At 45.2% G+C, this 19,873-nt stretch overlaps 1 protein-coding gene across 2 annotated transcripts in view; it reads left to right on the forward strand.

The window, feature by feature from the left end:
- The window catches only part of CCDC152 (coiled-coil domain containing 152), an 880,762-nt gene that overhangs the window by 171,595 nt on the left and 689,294 nt on the right, over positions 1-19,873 (forward strand). For both annotated transcript variants that reach the window (XM_078675028.1, XM_078675029.1), the window contains exons 3-4: positions 7,827-7,932; positions 9,376-9,444. In XM_078675028.1, the coding sequence (XP_078531154.1) occupies positions 7,827-7,932; positions 9,376-9,444 (175 nt within the window). The remainder of the gene's footprint in view (positions 1-7,826; positions 7,933-9,375; positions 9,445-19,873) is intronic.

Genomic DNA, 19,873 nt, shown 5'->3' on the forward strand with positions numbered 1-19,873 from the left:
AAAGAGGCAAAATAGCAATTAGCAGAAGGATGCAAAATAAAGGTGAGAAACAAGCAAAAAGGCAAAATAAAGGTGAGAAATGAGCAGAAAGGCACAATAAAGGTCAGCAACGAGCAGAAAAAGCAAAATAAAGGTGAGAAACAAGCGGGAAAAGACAGAATAAAGGTCACCGACGAGCAGCAAGAGGCAAAATAAGGGTGGGAAATGAGCAAAAAGAGGCAGTATAAAGGTCTGTAACGAGCAGCAAGAGGCAAAATAAAGAAAAGAAACTAGCAGAAAGAGGCAAAATAAAGATGAAAAACAAGAAGAAAGAGGCAAAGTAAAGGTCAGCAACGAGCAGAGAGGGAAAATAAAGGTGACAAATGATCAGAAAGGCAAAATAAATGTGAGAAACGAGTGGAAAAAGACAGAATAAAGGTCAGAAAAGAGCACTAAAGCAAAATAAAGGTGAGACTCGAGCAGGAAGGCAGAATAAAGGTGAGCAATGAGCAGAAAGATGCAAAATAAATGTGAGTACAAGCAGAAAGAAGCGAAATAAAGGTGCGAGACAATCAGGCAAAATAAAGGTCAGCATCGAGCAGAAAGAAGCAAAATAAAGGTGAGAAACGAGTGGAAAAAGACAGAGTAAAGGTCAGAAAGGAGCAGCAAGCGGCAAAATAAAGCTGAGAAATTAGCAGAAAGAGGCAGAATAAAGGTCTGGAAAGAGCAGCAAGAGACAAAATAAAGGTGGAAACTCGCAGAAAGAGGCAAAATAAAGGTAAGAAACAAGTAGAGACAAAATAGAGATCAGAAACTAGCAGCAAGAGGCAAAATAAAGGCGAGAAAGAAGCAGAAGGAGGCAAAATAAATGTCAGCAACGAGCAGAAAGAGGCAGAATAAAGGTCACAGGGTAGCAGAAAGAGGCAGAATAAAGGTCAGAAACAAGCAGAAAGGCATAATAGAGGTCAGAAACCAGCACCAAGGGGCAAAATAAAGGTCAGCAAAGAGCAGAAAGAGACTAGATAAAGGTGAGACACGAACAGGAAGAGGCTTGATAAAGGTGACAAAGAAGCAGAAAGAGGCAGAATAAAGGTCAGATGCGCATCAAGAGGCAAAATAAAGGTCAGCAACAAGCAGAAAAAGGCAAAGTAAAGGTCAGCAACGAGCAGAAAGAGCAAAATAAAGGTAAGAAACGAGTAGAAAGAGGCAGACTAAAGGTCAGAAGGTAGCAGAAAGAGGCAGAGTAAAGGTCAGAAATAATTAGAAAGTCAGAATAAAGCTGAGAAACAAGCAGAAAGAGGCAACATAGCAATTAGTAGAAAGATGCAAAATAAAGGTGAGAAACAAGCAAAAAGAGGCAAAATAAAGGTGAGAAATGAGCAGAAAGGCACAATAAAGGTCAGCAACGAGCAGAAAAAAGCAAAATAAAGGTGAGAAACAAGCGGGAAAAGACAGAATAAAGGTCACAGACGAGCAGCAAGAGGCAAAATAAGGGTGGGAAAAGAGCAAAAAGAGGCAGTGTAAAGGTCTGTAACGAGCAGCAAGAGGCAAAATAAAGAAAGGAAACTAGCAGAAAGAGGCAAAATAAAGATGAAAAACAAGAAGAAAGAGCCAAAGTAAAGGTCAGCAACGAGCAGAGAGGGAAAATAAAGGTGACAAATGAGCAGAAAGGCAAAATAAATGTGAGAAACTAGTGGAAAAAGACAGAATAAAGGTCAGAAAAGAGCTCTAAGGCAAAATAAAGTTGAGACTCGAGCAGGAAGGCAGAATAAAGGTGAGAAATGAGCAGAAAGATGCAAAATAAATGTGAGTACAAGCAAAAAGAGGCGAAATAAAGGTGCGAGACAATCGGGCAAAATAAAGGTCAGCAACGAGCAGAAAGAAGCAAAATAAAGGTGAGAAACGAGCAGAAAAAGACAGAGTAAAGGTCAGAAAGGAGCAGCATGCGGCACAATAAAGCTGAGAAATTAGCAGAAAGAGGCAGAATAAAGGTCTAGAAAGAGCACCGAGACAAAATAAATGTGTAAACTCGCAGAAAGAGGCAAAATAAAGGTAAGAAACAAGCAGAAAGAGACAAAATAAATGTCAGCAACGAGCAGAAAGAGGCAGAATAAAGGTCACAGGGTAGCAGAAAGAGGCAGAATAAAGGTCAGAAACGAGCAGAAAGGCATAATAGAGGTCAGAAACCAGCACCAAGAGGCAAAATAAAAGTGAGAAATGAGCAGAAAGAGGCAAAATCGGGATTAGCATCAAGCAGAAACAGGCAAAGTAGAGGGCAGAAAAATGAGCAGGAGAGGCAAAACAGAGGCAGAAAAACGAGCAGGAAAGCAAAACATAGGTCAGAAAAACAAGCAGAAAAGGCAAAACGGAGCAGAAGAGGGCAAAACAGAGAGTACTCACACACCCGTTCAGACTCACACAACGCACAGACTTTCCGAGACACCCATGCACTCACTCACTCACACACACACTCATTGTCAAAGGTTAAAGGTTACATTTAGGAAATACAATTTAAAACACCTTATAAAATCACTTGAAAAAAACCCTAGGGTATAGGGATGTTATAATTAGGAAACAACATTAAAAACCTTAGAAATTCTCTGAAAAAAACAAAGGTTACAGGGACGTTATAGTTAGGAAATAGAATTTAAAAAACCTTAGAAAATCACTGAAAAAAACAAAGGCTACAGGGAGTTAGAGTTAGATTCGTACAAAACCAGTGAAATTCATCAGTTATAGTTAGCTGATCTACAATGCCTGAAGGGTATGACTTCACACATTACATCACTTATGACATGATCAGTGATATCACTCATGACATCTCATATGACTTCACTGATGACATCATCCACAGAAGCACTCACACACCCACTCACTATCTTATGCAAACCCATATATACACCCACTCACATACCCATTCACAGACCCATACAAGTACTCACACTACTCAATTGTAGAGCTACTCATTCAACTAGTCACTTAACCATAGATCCGTTCACACAGCCACACACTCGCCCATACAGCCACTCACACTCACTCAACCTTACAGCTTCTTAACACAACCACTCACTCACCCATACAAGCACTTACACAGTCACTCACACACCAAAAAAACACTTACATACCCATTCACACATCCATGCAGGTACTCACACATCTGCTCACTCACGCATATAAATATTCACACACACTTACTCTACAATACAGCCACTTACACACCAACTCACTTAACCACACGGCCACAAAAAGAGCTACTCACCCTTACAGCCACTTACACAGCCAGTCACTCACAATACAGTCAGTCACAGAACCACTCACCCACACACCTACTTAAATACCCATGCAGCCACTCACACACATACAGGCACTCAGACACCCACTCACACACATCTAGGCAGCTACACAGTCAGTCACATAATAAATGTTAGACATAGTATCACTCAGTAGTAGTACAGAAAATATACTTTTTTAACTTTTATAGTACCTTGTTATATATAATCTTTTAGAAAACACTCACTGGATGATGTAATCAGAGATGTCATGAGTGATGTCATTGACCATGCCATGAGTGATGTAATATGAGAGGTCATAAGCAGTGCATTGCGGGGGCGTAAGTTATGGTTAGCTTAGCTAATCATAACTGCTGAATTCCACTGGATTTGTACGAGTGAAATCTGAGCCTAACTATAATGTCCCTGTAACCTTTGTTTTTTCAGTAAATATATATATACTAGCAGCCCGTCCCGACCTTGTCCGGGAGCAATCAGGCTTCCCCGACCCCCGCCTGCCCCGACAATGGCCAGCAGCCCGGGCCCCCGTCCCCCGGCTGCCCCGACCCCCGCCTGCCCTGACATTGTCCTCCGGAGGCTTACCTCACACAATTATGCCAGAGGCCCAGTGTTGCAGTGGTGGCCAGCAGCAGCGCCTGAGGCACTGGGGAGCTTTCTGGGTAAGTGGAGCTCTGGCGCTCTGTTTGCAGGGAGGAGAGGATGAGCAGACGTTGCAGGGATAAGAGTAGGAGTTCACGGAGTATGGAGCGGCCGTCGGGAGTCGGGAGCTTGAGCACAATTATGCCAGAGGGTCCCCCGCCTGTCCCGACATTGTCCCGCGGGGCCTTTTTGTTGTAACTCCCCGTCCCCCGCGTGCCCCGACCACCGCCTGCCCCGACATTGTCCCCCGGATTCTTACCTCAGCCGCCGTTCCTCAGTTCAGTGCTCCTCGCCGCTCCGCCGGTCTGCTGCTGCTCACCGCTTGTGTGCCGCTCGTCAGTGCTCCTCCCCCGCGCCATGTCCGCCGCTTAGCCGCCGCTCCTCAGTTCAGTGCTCCTCGCCGCTCCGCCGGTCTGCTGCTGCTCACCGCCTGTGTGCCGCTTGTCAGTGCTCCTCACCCGCGCCATGTCCGCCGCTCCTCGCGTTCCTGGACGCCGCTCCTCCTCGCGCTCCTGGACGACGTCAGCACGCAGGTCGCGGCCGGCGCTACTTTGAGGGGACTATTTTTTTTTAAATGTAAATTTTTTAAATATAACGTATTTTTTAAATTTATATAGCCTATGTCCATCTGCACACCCTGAGGATTCAAACGATGTATCGGGTGTGTGGATTGGCGTTGTGGTTCCCGAGTGTACCCGCCTCAAAGCCTCAAAGTTCTTCCTTTATAATAGTAGTATAGATATATATATATGTGTGTGTGCTTGTTGTGCGTGTGTGTATATATGGTTCCATTTATAAGGACTGGTGAGTGGCCCCACTGGGGGAAGAAGGTCAGCGTACTACAAAGCACAGAATGCTTTGCGGTGTAGCCACGCCCACAGTGGCAGGTGACATTGATTATAAGAGCAGACGCTGCCTGAAATCTGCTCCTCCAGCCCTTCACGAACAATGCCTCTGAAGAAAGGACTGATTCCTGAAACACGTCAGGCTTTACATATTTGAAGATTGCTCTGAAAGCATCCAAGGAGCGAGCAGTGAAATGGATCCAAATAAACGTGCTGAATTGAACTTCGTGTGGCTGTGCTTCAATGGGGCTTCCTGTGTTTGAATTTGATATATATATATATATATATATATTCCAAAAAAACAGAGTTTGCCCTGCATAGAGACGCCACATAGTATGTGAAGTTCACCTTCTTTTAATGCAGGCAGCGAGAGAAAGCATGTAGGTCCCCTCCTCACAGTTGCTCCAGACGCGTTTCCGGCTCCATGCCCTTAATCATTGGCAGTATGAAAAAAGTCCCAACAGCAGATGCAGACTATATACTGATGAGCCCGGCCCAAATGGGACTGCAAGAACCATAGTGGGAGCTGAGACGGCTTTTAACATAAAATAAATCCCAAGTGGGTTATGTGGAGGGGAAACATATATATATATATATATATATATATATATATATATATATATATATATATATATATATATATATATATATATATATATATATATATATATATATTGCACACACAGAGTTAGCGTGCTTTAGCCTCTTGGACGGCGGGCTCACGACGGGGTACGCCAGCCCCTAATATACACACACTCCTGGTCACGCTTCTTTGATGAAAAACCAGAGTCGGAGCCCAATTGCATTACGATGCTGTCAGTTTATTTGGCAGAGCAAACCCAACGCGTTTCGAGATCCGCCGATCTCTTGCTCACGGGTGGGGCTATGCAGGTACTGACAGTCATTTAAAGAGACATGGTGTTTACAAATTGTGCACGTGTGTATAAACATAAAGAAAAATACCAATTGTAACACTTCCAAAACAAAATTAGGAATTAATTAGGAAGCCACATTCTTGACTTGTTATTCAAATTATAGGAACAATGGTCGTATTCAAGAGACAGACTAAATATTTGTACTGTCCATTTAACCTGCGCCCATACGCCAGCCATAATGTGCGGTACTGTGTTAGATTCACACAATTCCCCGAGTCATTGTTCATGTATTGTATTGCCCCAGTGGGCCAAAGTCCATCAAATTAATCAGAATTGACTTCCAATAATGCCCATGTGGGCGGTGGTATCTCCAATATCCTGTAACGGAAAAAAGAAAACAAGACTGTAGCTATACTATTGGATATTTACATTTTTAGATCAGTGCAAACATCTGTTTTGTTAAAAACTGTTTAAAATTTAAACTTCAGATACCAAAAAAGCAGCAGCATATTCTACATCGCAGAAAAACCATACTTTATGTTTGGAGGTGAATGGCTAACTCCTCACCCAAATTGTGTCCTGTGGGTTGCAAGGTATTGTACATTATAATGTATTTTGATTCAAGTTTCCGTAACTCTAGCCACCTGTTGCCTCCCCTCTCATTGAGTTCAACGCTGTCCAAAACACAAAATTTCATCAGATTAGGATTTTTGTTATGTACCAGCGCAAAATGCCTCGCTACAGGATATTGCTGATTCTCGTTTCGTATTGCTCTCTGATGTACAACGCAGTATGTGGTTTACGCTCTAGAGTGTCCGTGTAAGAAATTTTATATAGGCTGTACAACGAAACAGGCAAAGTTAAGAATTTTGGAGCATCAGAGAGCAATACGAAATCATCAAAGAAGCGTGACCAGGAGTGTGTGTATATATATATATATATATATTCACTGAAAAGAACAAAGGTTAAAGTGGAGTGTGTATGTCAGCCTGCAAGTTATTCTTGCGTCTGCAGCCAACACCCTGCCATGCATGACCTTTGACTGCGTGCAAAGGTGAGTTGGTTGCATGGCATAGGTAACCCCCAAGATGCACGGCTTCCCCCCATGGATGGGCACAGCCCAGACACAAACGGCCAACCTGCCACAGACCACCACCCCTCATTTTCAGTTTCCTTTTTTATTGGCCTAGTGGGAATCCCACAGCACCTCGTAGGGCGCTTTTTGTCTCCTGAGGGGTCCTTCTGACAAGGGCTGCGTGGACCTTACCTTGCTCCCTTGTATCGATTTTATTTTTACTTTTCAGGACTTGGAAGTAGCTGAACAGATTTACACCAAATCACAAAAAGCATGTTTTCTGGATAATTTTCTAGCTTTCCTGTCTAACTTGATGTAATTCTGTTCTGCGTTTTTTCTCTATCATTGTTTAATTTTTCCTGTGGAAATTGCATGAGGAAAAAGTGTTTTGGCCCCTCCCCTTTTTCCCCAGCCCCACTTTACGGATCACCGTGAAACATTCCAGGAAGAAGCTGACCGAGGTGGATGATTTTTTTCTTAAGTTTTGTGAAGATTCAGTTAAATGGTACTAAAGTTAATAGCAAAACAAAAAATGCTCCTCCTATGGGAGACTGCCTCATACATAACTACAGACTGGCTACTGTCACTGTGTAGTGTCCTGAATCATGCTATGTGTTGCATTATTTGCCTATGATTTGTCTTTCTAAAACAATATTTAGGCATGCACAGACATGGAGCCTTAAGTGTCTAAAGCCCACAGTGTATTTTAACATGTAAGGATTCATTTGTGAAAGGATGCTGTTATTGTAGTAGTGAATGACATTCTTACATTGAATATGACTCGTTACAACGCGAGTCATTACATCGCATGGCATTACAACACTGTCGTTACCAACTCCAGCCTATGAAACAGTAGGGAAGGTATTGGAATAGTAAACTAAACAATTCCTAATGTTCGTGCGCCATCCACTGCAAGTCGATGTAATGACTTGCGTAGTAATGGCTTTGTGTGGTAACGCGGTCTTGTAACAACCGCGTTATAATGGCATTGCGGTGTGATGACCGCAATGTAAAGGTCGTTTCCCTCTTACATCACATACTCATTTTGGTGAGACATTTCTTTAGTATGACATCCCTGAATAATATTGGTCACTAGTTTGACATGTTTTGCTTTTTTCAACAGAAGATAGCGGAAATTAATGGTAAACATAATATTCTTGAAATTCAGCTGGAAAAATCAACCAGGCTATTAAAGTTAAGTGAAACAAAGGAAACCAGTATTATAGAGGGTAAGATTGTGCATCACCACTGTGTTAAGTTATGTAGTTTCGGGTGTGACATGTATTTCTCGTAGTAACTAAAATATTCTGTGCCTGATTTACAAATCCATTTAATTATCGAACTTATCGTGGTATTATAAGGAAGCCATGATCGGGAAACTTGGGTCTACCTATGAGTAAAAAGCTTTGGCATATTCCATAATGGACCTTGCTAAGACACAAGGAAACACAACTATTCTCCTTCGGAGTATCTTCGTTGATAGATGTAAACACGGATTGGTCCCGCTAATGTTTTGAGTTAAAAAGATATTATTGGTAGTCTATCTGCAAACTATTTAATTTGTGAAAAAATACAATTCTATTTTTAGAAAGTCACAAGGGTAAACAACTGTGACAAGAAAAACTCTTTCACAACCCCTTTTTAAATGATATATAGGAGCAATGTGGCTTGTTAGGCTCGGCACTTTCTCCTTCGGTATGTTATTTATGGGTGTTATGACATGCTCACACTACTAAAGAGTGCTCCATGTTTCCAGAACAGGACAGGAGGGAGAGGTGAAGATAATCTAAGGGTTACAATCTTGCAGAAAGAAGTGGGTCTGTATTTTTTTTAACATTTTCTATTGACAATTAGAAAACAGAATCTTTATACAAACTCTTTCAAAACATGTATTACTATATGTTTCCGCAAAGTGGGTCTGTAGTTAGTTCCGAAAAAGTCTAGTGCTTTTGTTGCAAAGATGCAGTCAGGGAGAGTTCCAGAGGGAGTCGCCTGCTGATAAAAAGACTTTCCCTCACCATCTATTTCAGGTGTGGCCAGACTAATGGGAGACAGTGCTGAGAAGCTGACCGTAGGTGTGTGGTCAGACAGCATGGAATTACTACCTTGTAGTTACTGGCTAGGGCCTTGTGTCCCATGCAGCAAATACTTTTGTTTCACAGGCAGTCTATTCGGCGTTTAGAAGGTGAGGCGATGTAGCGTGAGCCAGCGTTAGATGAATCGTGTGGCAAACATTTGTGCAGTTTGTAGTTTACTCAAATCCATGTCCTGCATTTAAGGTATCCATTTGTACTTTTAAAATGTTATTTTTCTTATTCAGCCAGTTCTGCAGCATTGCTTACTCTTTCATATAGCCACAAAAACCCTCATATATAATTAGAATTAAAATATTCCTTAATACTGTTTTCTGAATGCTTGTACTCTGCGAAGAAACCTGTGTTTTTATATGGCTAAATCTATGTCTACTTTCTATATCTGGATATCATAGACTGCATTGTAGATCTATCAACTGACGAGGAACTGTTATACAAATGTATTAGAAATTATCTGCAGAGCAAACTTTGAATACATGTTATTTGTTACTAATTTGAAGTATTTCAATTTGCAAAACTTGCTTTGAACAAATCTTATTTACAATTAATTTAAAGTATTTATATTTTGTTGCTTTTCAGATTGTGGCAAACTTCAAAAAGTGACGAAAGGTCTTCAAGATGCAATTACAAATCAATGCAACTTAAGAGGTGAGATAATTAAAAACATACAATCACAGTGTGGCAATGTTGAATATCACAAGAATGGCCGAAGTGTGTAAGACATTGATGCAGTGTCTCGTTCTTGCCTCCAGTATTTGGAACGCCCAACCTATACCTTGACTAGTTATAGATGACCTTATAAAAATTGCAAACGTTTTGAAGTCCTGCTTCCATAAATAAGTGCCTGATTAAATGATCGCACCCAGTAAAAATCTAACTCTGAGGCATGCACATTTTATCTGCTTTTTTGGGAAATAATATGTGGATTGTCCTGGTAATTTCTGGGGTTTTCCCCTTGTTAAATTCCGGCAGTGTTGACCCTGATGAAATTTCAACCTGGTAGTTACAGGATGCAATAAATATCAAACCACTTACAATTGCAATCCAGATCTTCGAACTCTGAGCAAATTACAAATGATTAGTGTTGGAAATCGAGGCAGTATCTGTGAGGCCTGCACAAATAACATGACTTCATTTGTCCTTCACTGGGAACCAAACACCCAATTTTAGCCCTGACTCTCAGAAGGTAGCGTTGCAGAGCAGTCTGAGGCTTACTCAAGGTAGTTGGTGTGGACTAGTAATTGCCATTACAGGTGCGCAGCAATAACACTCAATAATTGATTGTTCAGTCTGTACTTTGCTTTATAAAAGTAAGAGTACATTTATTAAACACACACACACACTACTCAATACTATGCACTAATTTACAAATATACATAAGCTGTTGGAATTACTTTGACATTGCATAACATCTCCACCCCTCCTGCAGGAGGGTGGGGTCTAGTACCACCACTCCCATGTATGCACATCATCTTGCTCCCAAATGCAGTTAGTTGAACCTAGCCTAGAGCGAGGGCCATGAGCACTGGCATCATCCCAGCGGCGACCCACACCATTAACTCAACAAGCATTTAAAACAGGTACACCTGCCCTGGTGACACAGAACCCTGACTGAGCATTTTAACTGACCATGAAATGTACACCTCTGCGTCTTAAGGGCTAACAGTCTGGGTTCTTCACCTAAGTGCAGCAGCAAGAACACATGTTTAAGCATCACTTTATAATGACAGTACTCATCACATTTTTTGGACATTAGAATGCGTTGCAATTACAGCCCCTTAAGGCATCACAGGATTAAGCATATACAGGGAGACACCCTAGCAGGAATGTCTGGCAATCTAACCCCACTTTGCTTATGACATCACCTTACATAGGTACTTCCCATTACACATGTGATCTTCAGTCCCTCTAAAAGAAATAATGTTAATAAATGCTTTTCCTTCACCTCCAGGGGATGCCCTTCTCCAGACATCCCCAGCTCAGTCCTCCATCCCGTGGTGTACTTCACTCCTCCCCCTTCTCCAGCTGTAGAACAAACGTTCCTGCCCAGGAAGAGTTAAATGGCTGGCTGAGCCCTTTAGGGGTTATTTCTTCCAGTTCCCCAGGAGACTTGGGGGGCAAAGGGGGGACTGTCCTCTTCATGCTGAGGGAGACTGCGCTGCTCCTGCAGCTCCCCCGGCATGTGCGCTCACCTGACGGTGACCCCATCCTCCTGGGGTCACCACGCAACCGAAAATGAGCATTCTCATGCAGCCCCCATCGCTGCACATCAAATGAGTGGCTCTACAGATGTGCTGGGGAGAGCTGCGCTGCAGGTGATGTCAGCCCTGCACCGCCTTTGCCCTTCGTTGGGGTCAAGTCCCACCCGGGCCCCGTGACTGCCCGCAGGTGAGGGTTGTGCTGCGCGGTTCAGGGAATCCAACCCTGGCAGCTCCTGCCGCTTTTCGGGTGCCCGATCCCACCCGGGTACCCCGCATGTCACCTTTGTTGGAGGGAAGCCCGGGGAGCCCACCCCCGGCTGCCCCTGCCGTCTCCCTTACCCAGCCAGCACTGCGCGGGAGCCAGCACCTCTTTTTCTTGACTGCCCGCTCAGGCGGGCAGACACGAGGCTGCCTCCAGTCTGGCAGGTCCCCGGGGGAGTGCGGCGGCACTTCCCTGTCCTCCTCCTCCTTTTCGGGGCCAATCTTCACGGGAAGCATGACGGCGGTCTCTGACTTCCGCCACATCTTTGGGGCCCGGAGTTGGGATCCCGGGCCCCCCTTGGGAAATCTTCACGGGGAGCGCGGTGGGGTGTAGCATGTCAGCACTATCCCCTCCTCCTTGCACACAGTGTGGCCCAGCATTGGGATCTCAGGCCCCTCGCGATCTTCACGGGGAGCGTGACGGCGCTCCCCGGTTTCCACTTCTTCCGTCTGGGACCAGAGTGGGATCCTGGTACCCCCTGGGCATCTTCACGGGGAGCGCAACGGCGCTCCCCGGCTTCCTGGTCGTCTGGGGCCAGGGTGGGCTCCTGGCCCCCAACAGGGGCTCTTTCACTGTTTCACGGGGTGCACAACGGCGCACCCCGACTTAAACGTCTTACGGGGGCAGCCCCCGGGACCTGACCCACCCGGGGGCATCTTTGAGACCGGCAGCGAAGCCCCACACGCTTTGTCGTCGGTCCAGCCAGAGGTCAAAGGTCACCTACATTCCAGGGGGCATATCTCGGCCCCCAGGCGGCCGATTTTCACCATTTCCACCTCTTCCTGCTCCTCTTGGTGAGCCCCAGCCACTGGGAACACTCTCCTTTGCCCTCCTGGTCTCCAAGAGGGTGCATTCAGCAGGGAGCTGTCTTCAGTGGCTCCCTGCACCAGCCTTTCACCAGGCTCTCCTCCTGGGCCTCTCTTCTCCTTCTGCAGAGGCCCCTGCTTCTGCGCCCTGGCCCTGGTCTCTTCTCCTGGCGCTGTTCAGGATCCTGGAACAGTCAGGGGGTTTCTCCTTCCAACTGCCCATTGCACCAGGTTCCAGCACCCTCCGCAGACCACACACCAGAGAGAGCTTCTCTTCCTGTGCAAACACTTTTCAAAGTTTGGGGAGGGGGCTGGCAGGAAGTCTATGTTTGTCCTATCAAACAGCGACACATCACTTCACAGCCCCTGCTCCCTCCTTCCTGCCCACGTCTATGGGTTGGTTCAAGATGGCGTCATCCAGGGGTCTCCTGCCACATGGTCTCTGAAAGCCCCTTCCCCTGCGCTTCCTTCTCCCTTGTGCAGCCTGGTGCCTGGCACCCGGTGACAGCTGCTAATGGATGAGCCGGTAGCTCCACCCATCTTCTCTTTGGAGAGGAGGCCTTTGCTCTTGGAAGGAAGGTGATTAATCCAGCCCCAGCCAGGCCCTGGTTATGGCTGACACAGAGAAATATAAAATTTCGGGATGACCCAAAAGCAGTACAAATATGACTTTGGACTCTGCAGAATACCTCTTCTCACACCAGTTACAGTGGACTTTAGTGAGTGTCTGGAATTGGTAGGCCTTAGGAGAAGGAAACTAGCGCATGGGCTCCCCATCCCCATAGGAGAATAATAAAGTGAAACCAGTAAAACACACTGACTTTCCCTGGCATGTTTCTTCCCAGTGTATAAAACCTATTCCATGTCACCACCCAATTCTGCATAAGTCCTGCCACACCATTCTCTTTGTATCTGCTCCTGGGCTGCGCACGCCAGGAATCTCCCCTGCGCAGCACACACACATGTGCACACGCATGTACACATGTGTCTGCATGTAACCAGCCCGGTGCCCCTTACTCCATCTGCTGTGCAGCGGCCTAGTCAAGCTTGCGGGACAGCAGTAAAATCCACATGCAGTCTCTTTCATCATGAGTTCACTGTGGACGTGTCCCAACTTATGAGGCTCTCCCACAGTAAAAGCTCAACAAATAGGTGCTCAAAAAGCGAATAATTCAGGTGGCCCAGAGTGTCAGACCCACCTTCTAACAATTAGTAAACAGAGATAATGATATTAGATACAGTTTACCAAATCTGTATAGACAATAATTTCGTTTTTCACATTCACAGACAATGGAATGTAAAATCGGAATGCAAACTAAACTGTTAGACCTGGCATCATTGGCGTAGGTCTCCCTTTCTCTGTGACTCTTCCTGTCTTGTATGTTGGCAGGATATAAATGTTCTGGGTGCCGTGCCACTGCTACTCAGTGCCACAGTGCAATTGCTCCAGGTATATAAATGACTGTGTGAAGTAGGATAACTCTGACGCTTACATTAGTATAGCCTGTGTTTGCTAAGGATTACTTTCTATCATCCTATCTGGGCCTAGGACCGGGAATTCCTGTGCGAGGAGTAATCCGAAACCTCTAGTTCTACTGTAAAGTCAGAGGACTGAGCATCATCTGGAACTTTTGCTGTACCTGTGCGGGCCGCTGCAGCTCAGAGAGAACTGCCGCTGCTGAGCGCCAGCCTAATTCTGAACCTTCAAATCTTTCCTTGCTGAACCTGTGCGGGCCGCTGCAGCTCAGAGAGAACTGCTGCCGCTGAGCACCCGCCTAAGTCTGAACCTTTGAACCTTTTCTTTCCTAAACCTGTGCGGGAAGCGGCAGCTAAGAAGAGAGCCGCCGTCGCTGAGGGCCACCGAAACCCGCCGGAACCCACACATCGTGATTTGTCCTGTGGGCTGCCGCAGCTGAGAAAGAGCTGTAGCGGCTGAGTGCCCACACCCTGTGCTCCTGTGCACCATCGTGATTCATCCTGTGGGCAGCCGCAGCCAGAGGAGAGCTGTAGCCGCTGGGCGCCCACCACCCTTTGTTACCGTGAATCATCGTGCTTTGTTGTGTGGGCCGCCGCAGCTAAGAGAGAACCGTAGCCACTGAGCACCCACACCTTGGACTACTTTGCATCCCCCCCTTTTGGAATTGTCCCGCAGGGCGCCGCAGCTGAGAAAGAGCTGTAGCCTCTGAGTGCCCTCACCCTTGACAACTTTGCATCCCCCTTTTGGAATTGTTCCGCGGGCCGCCGCAGCTGAGAGAGAGCTGTATTGTGAGTGCCCGCACCCTTGACAAGTTTGCATCCCCCTTTTGGAATTGTCCCGCGGGCCGCCACAGCTGAAAGAGTGCTGTAGCTGCTGAGCGCCCGCACCCTTCACAACTTTGCATCCCCTCTGGAATTGTCCTGTTGGCCACCGCAGCCAAGAAAGAGCTGCTGCCGCTGCGTGACCACCACGGAGCGACACAACAAGAGTCCTTGCCTCCCCCAACCTGAGCCCGCCTGTCCTCGAGTGCCTGAGTCAGTGTAAGTGCACACTGCGCACCTCTGCCGCCCCGTATTGTGGGCGGTGGGAGTCCGACTGTTACCGTCCACAGTGTTTTGAGAAGCTGCTTGCTGTCCCCCCTATCAACGGCAGGTCCCTGATGCTCAACGGGTCGCGTAGGACCCGTCCCAGTCAGTGTTACGCTTTGGTGGAGATGTTGTTATCTCTTTGAGTCCCTACGGGTTGACGTGAATTGTCATTGTTGAAGCGCTTTGAGAGTTGAGTTAAACTGTTAGATAAAGATATTATTTTTCTATACCTACCTGAGTTGTGTCCTTTTGTGGTGTCATTACTGCCTTATTGTACGTGGTCATAAACACTTCACACACTGCCTCTGATATAGGCCTAACTGCTCGTGCTACGTTACCACAGGGTTGAGCAGGGGTTATCGAAAGGGGTGACCCACTTGCCCTGACTTAGGAAGAAGGGTCCCTATTTGGACAATGGCGCCAGCCAGTAAAGTGCTCGTGCTGTCCCTGTTAAATATTGTAAAATTGTCGTATCCCATATTTGCACATTTAATGTGCTTGTAAGTCCCCATTAAGTCCCTAGTGCATGTGTCCAAGGCCTGCAAATTAAATGCTAATAGTGTGCTGCAGCCAGTGATGGCTTTAGAGCTGGTGGTGCCCAGTACGACAGTCTTTGTAGGCGCCCCAACAAAAAACACCTCCACGAATTCACTCGCTACCACATGCCACCAGTGCCTACTCATACCATTGTAGGGTGTTGGAGTACTTTACATCACATATATTATACAGAGCCAATGATTCATAAGCGTTTAAATCAGTCCATAGGAAACGTTACATAAGAAAATAAAGTTTACAAGGTGTAGGATTCACATGTACGATACTAGTAGACAGTATAGTTTAAGACAGTTTGGTCTGGAGATGTACAAACTAAGGATTTAAAACGTACCATAATGGTTGCCTTTACTAATATTAATGTACTTCTGCCCAAATTAATCCTGTTAGAAACATTAGGAAAATAAAAGACTAGGGAAAAACATAAATATTGAAGTATTTGGCAGGAAGGTCACCTACACCATGCATTTTGCAAGAAGCTCTTTGATGACAGTTCATAACTCACTGTGCTATATTAGGGTTGTTACTTATAAACTGGGAGTAACAAAAGGTTCCCTGTGACAAATCAGTAACCTACTGAGCTAGCCCCATAAAATACAGTTTGGTGAGTTGCTTTGTAGATGTTCTATGCAGTAGTCATTTTGACCCTCTGCACTACTTTACCATCTGTAGAAGTTGCCACTAGACAAAATCTGATCTCTCTCCAGCAGGAACATTAATCACCAGAGTTATCTTGACATGGTTATTGTTTCCTGAAAACGGTAGGAAGCACAAGGAACTCTGTAGCAGGTGCTTTTAATTTTGTGTTATTTCTAAACACAACACCCCCCGAAGTCAGTGCCAAGTGCGGCTGCCTGGTCGCACCACCTTAGAGCCGGCCCCGGCAGCAGCACTCACTGTGCCAACCACTACAGTAACCCTGTAAAACATGTCTCTAGGCCTTTCACTGCATCCTGGATGTGCAGTTGTAAATTGCCATTTCAACTGGCAAAATTCATCTTTTGCCATGCCTGAACCTTCATTTGTAATACTTATAAGTCATGAGTAAAATAGGCCTTAAAAGCCCATGGGGTAGGGTTCATGGTATTTAGAAAGTAGGACATGTACATTTAATGTTTTTTATGTCCTGCAAGTGAAACACCTCCAAAGTTGTTTTTCACTGTGGCAAGTCTGGCACTTTCATAGGTTGACAATAGTTTATACTATAAAATTGCATAAGTGCTAAATTAAGTTTGGGAATAGCTAGGATAATGGTACAAGGACTCATTTTATTAGTAATTTAAACCCCAATTTAATGGTCAAGTTGGATTCCATATTACTGTTTTGGAAAGTAAACTTGATGCCTAAAACCAAAAGGCTTTACTACCAGTGACTTGCTTTCATCTGACCCCTAATGCCTCCCCTATGGTGAGATGTGTATTGCTTCCAGATAATGGACAAAGGCCTTTGATTGTGGGGAGTGCAACTTCCTTGGCAAGATTGCCAGGGGCTGTACCCAGCCCCTTCCAGAGCTTGCTTACCTTGTCACTGGTACTCACACCTAGGCCTGCCTCCCTTTTGTCTCTCTAGTCAGTCTGGCACTAAACCCAGTGAAAGCAGAGGAATTGACCAGAACTGGTTTAGGGGGTGGACTAAGGCTTAACCTCCATCCACAGGATAACATTGGGATTACAAATGGAGCCCACAGACGTCTCCGGAGAACACTCCTGGACCTGTGAAGAGCAGATAAAGGACTTCTGTCTGAAACCCGCAGAAAGACTGGACCTGCTTGCCCTGAATCCAATACCCCAGAAGTGGCTCCAATGGTCAGTTGGCTGACCTCCAGTTTGAGGGGGGCACAACAAGCTTCCACAGGTCTCTCCCTGCAACTGCTCAGCTAATCAGATTTAACTAGATCTGCCTCAGACCCTGCTGCCGGCCTCTGTTGGAGTGAGTCTTCACAGCCAAGTGGTGGATCCACACAGGTCCTGGACCATAGCTGGAGTGAATACATCATGTTCTGAGGCTTTCAGAAGTGGGACTTAGAAATTTGTTGATAACTTTCTGCCTTGAGAGCCGACAGATAGTACGAATGCCACTGAAGCCGCAGACGTTGAATTACCAGTTGACCTCAGCTTGCAGATGTGCCCCGCTGAAGATCATCTGAGTTTCATAAAGGTTTCTAATTCCAAACATAGAGGGTTTCATCGGGACTGATGCTGAGCAGATTCCGATCGACATCGAGGCATTCCCAGGCACAGACTTTGGACTTCACCTGCTCGGATCTTCCCTGCCTTCATTGATGACTTCACAAGAAATCCTTGTTCTTCAGCACTCTGCTGTTATAGCGTGCAGCTTGCAGCCTTCCCTGCTGAGGACTCAGCAACCACTTTTCCTCTAAAAAGTTTTTAACTCCGATGGTAAACTTCCCAAAGGGCCGAACATGATCCCTGTACCTGACCTACACTCCATCGCGGTCGGCCTTAACGTTTAACTCTGGCGGTGTCTAGCGCGAATACTAGATAACCACAGTTTGGGCTTTCAGCTTTTTGGCGCTAATATTAATTCAGGCTTTAAAAACTCATATCTCCGGTTCTACTTATTGGATTTTTGTTGTTTAGGTGCCATTTTATTTATTAAAATCGGTGGGAAGTTTACGTTTGGAGCAGAATGGAATGGCAGTCATTTAAAGGTTAGGCACAGCAACAAGGATGAAAAAACCTGGCACTCTGATGAGATGGCAGAACTTTGATAAGATTTTTGAGAAGCATTGACCAGTTTCCGAACCTGGTGTTACATCAGACAGTAAAACGTGGAAAGACCGCGCCCGTCTTGGCCTGGAGGATGCCAGGCAGGGCCACCCATCATGTCATCAGATCCTGCAGGTGCCATTTATTCCCCTGGGTACGTCCAGATTGAAGGTACTGTAAGCTGCACAGTTTGGTGGGCGGGGGAAGCTATCCCTTCTCTTTCCTTTCACTGCTATTTGGAAGTTCCAGGAAACTTGGTCCTCTGAAGATATTTTTAGGATGGTTAACCAAGTTGTATTAACCCTACTGTATCTTTTACACATTGGCAAGAATGGGGGGGGGGGGGGTTGCTTACCTTGGCCTGAAAGTTGTAGGTCTTTATGGTTGATCCAATTGTATTTTCTCATATGGCAATTGAGTATTGTGGTTTGTGAGAGGTCTTGTTGAGTGCTTTGTTAGGTTCATGGACAACTTAGACCTTGAGACCAATATCTCTAAAATGCAATATATGGTCTGCGGTAATCTAAAATCAAAAGTCAGACCCCTTAATTTTAAAGGGAAGTCCATTTTGAGAGTTAGCAATTTGTCTTACTTAGGGATGACCTTTCATGGCCCTGGGTCCTGTTTACCCTGCAAATGTCATAGATGTCTTCAATTAAGTCAGACTGTGGGGTGGTTTTTGAGTTTGCCAGAAAGGTGGGAAACAACTTTATTTGACATATTTTAGAAATATACCAAGCAAAATGTATACTAGTTTTGATGTATGTATGAAGGTGCTATCTGGAGTTATTGCCATTGCTTAAAATCATAGCAGGAGTAGAACCGATTTTTGTCATGGATGGCTAGGACTGCCACCCTCTAGCCCAAACTTTTGCATTCATAAAGAGTTGGGGCTTTTCTATGTTGAGAGCTATATTTGCCCAGCTCCTTCTTTGGTTCTCTGTATGGGGAAATGAGCATGCTCAGCTGAATGGAATTTTAATTACTGACTGCCCTTGACCGAGGCCATGATATGCAATGGTTAAACTAGTTTAAGAGAATTACGCCTTCTTTGAGCAGGCCTTAACTGTCCGCCGCCACGCATTTAATAGTCAAGGAAGATGCTGCTTAGGTGATTAAATAATTTTTGATTTTAGGCAATGTGATTCGAGAGGAGTAAGTATTTAAAAAGCCACTTGTAAGGGAAAATGTCCAGACTCAAAACTGTGATGGCTTAAAACTTTTCTTTTGAAAGAAGTGTGGAAAAAGGTCATTACTAACCACATTTTGGTTAGGTAGTATAAGGAGCCATCTGTGCTTTCCCCTAGATCAGTACAATTCCGAGTATATTTTAACTTGCTCCTGTGATGAGATCGCTGCACATTCTTTGACACGCTTTGTCTTTTTTTGTAAATATTATGCACCTCTTAAGCGTAGATTCTTAATACCAATTTTAAAATCAAATGGTTTTTACCATCACAAACATGCACTGTATTTTTTACGTATGCTGTCTAGCCCCCTGATATGGTCAGTGATTGGGTGTTTTTTTAGGTCTCGCCTAGCAGCGCGCATGCGCTGTGTGGAAAAAGACCTTTAGCAATCGATGCAGTTTGTGTCCCAAAAATTTGCACGCGTTGCATTTTGCCTTAAATGGCAACGGGTGCACATATGGCGATTCCCTTGCGGGAGCGAGCTTGGCACCATATGTTTGTAATTAACTTGCAAACACATGGTGCCCCTGGCTCTGTCCCGCAAGGGAAACGCTTTGTGTGGTCCCCGCCAAACAACATCAACTCGGTATTATTTCACTCTAAAATAAAACATTTTTAAATAAGAATTGTACGTGCGCTTACTTTCAAAAGGCTCTGGACCAAAAACAGCCAATGTCACTGTCCTCACTGGGCTCGTCTATATGCAGCACGATCTCTGCCACCATGCACCACCTTTCGCACAATATGCTGGTTCCCGTGGAGAACAGCAACC

The sequence above is a fragment of the Lissotriton helveticus genome, chromosome 2_1 (assembly GCF_964261635.1).
Source record: "Lissotriton helveticus chromosome 2_1, aLisHel1.1, whole genome shotgun sequence".
In the NCBI taxonomy this organism is placed as follows: domain Eukaryota; kingdom Metazoa; phylum Chordata; class Amphibia; order Caudata; family Salamandridae; genus Lissotriton; species Lissotriton helveticus.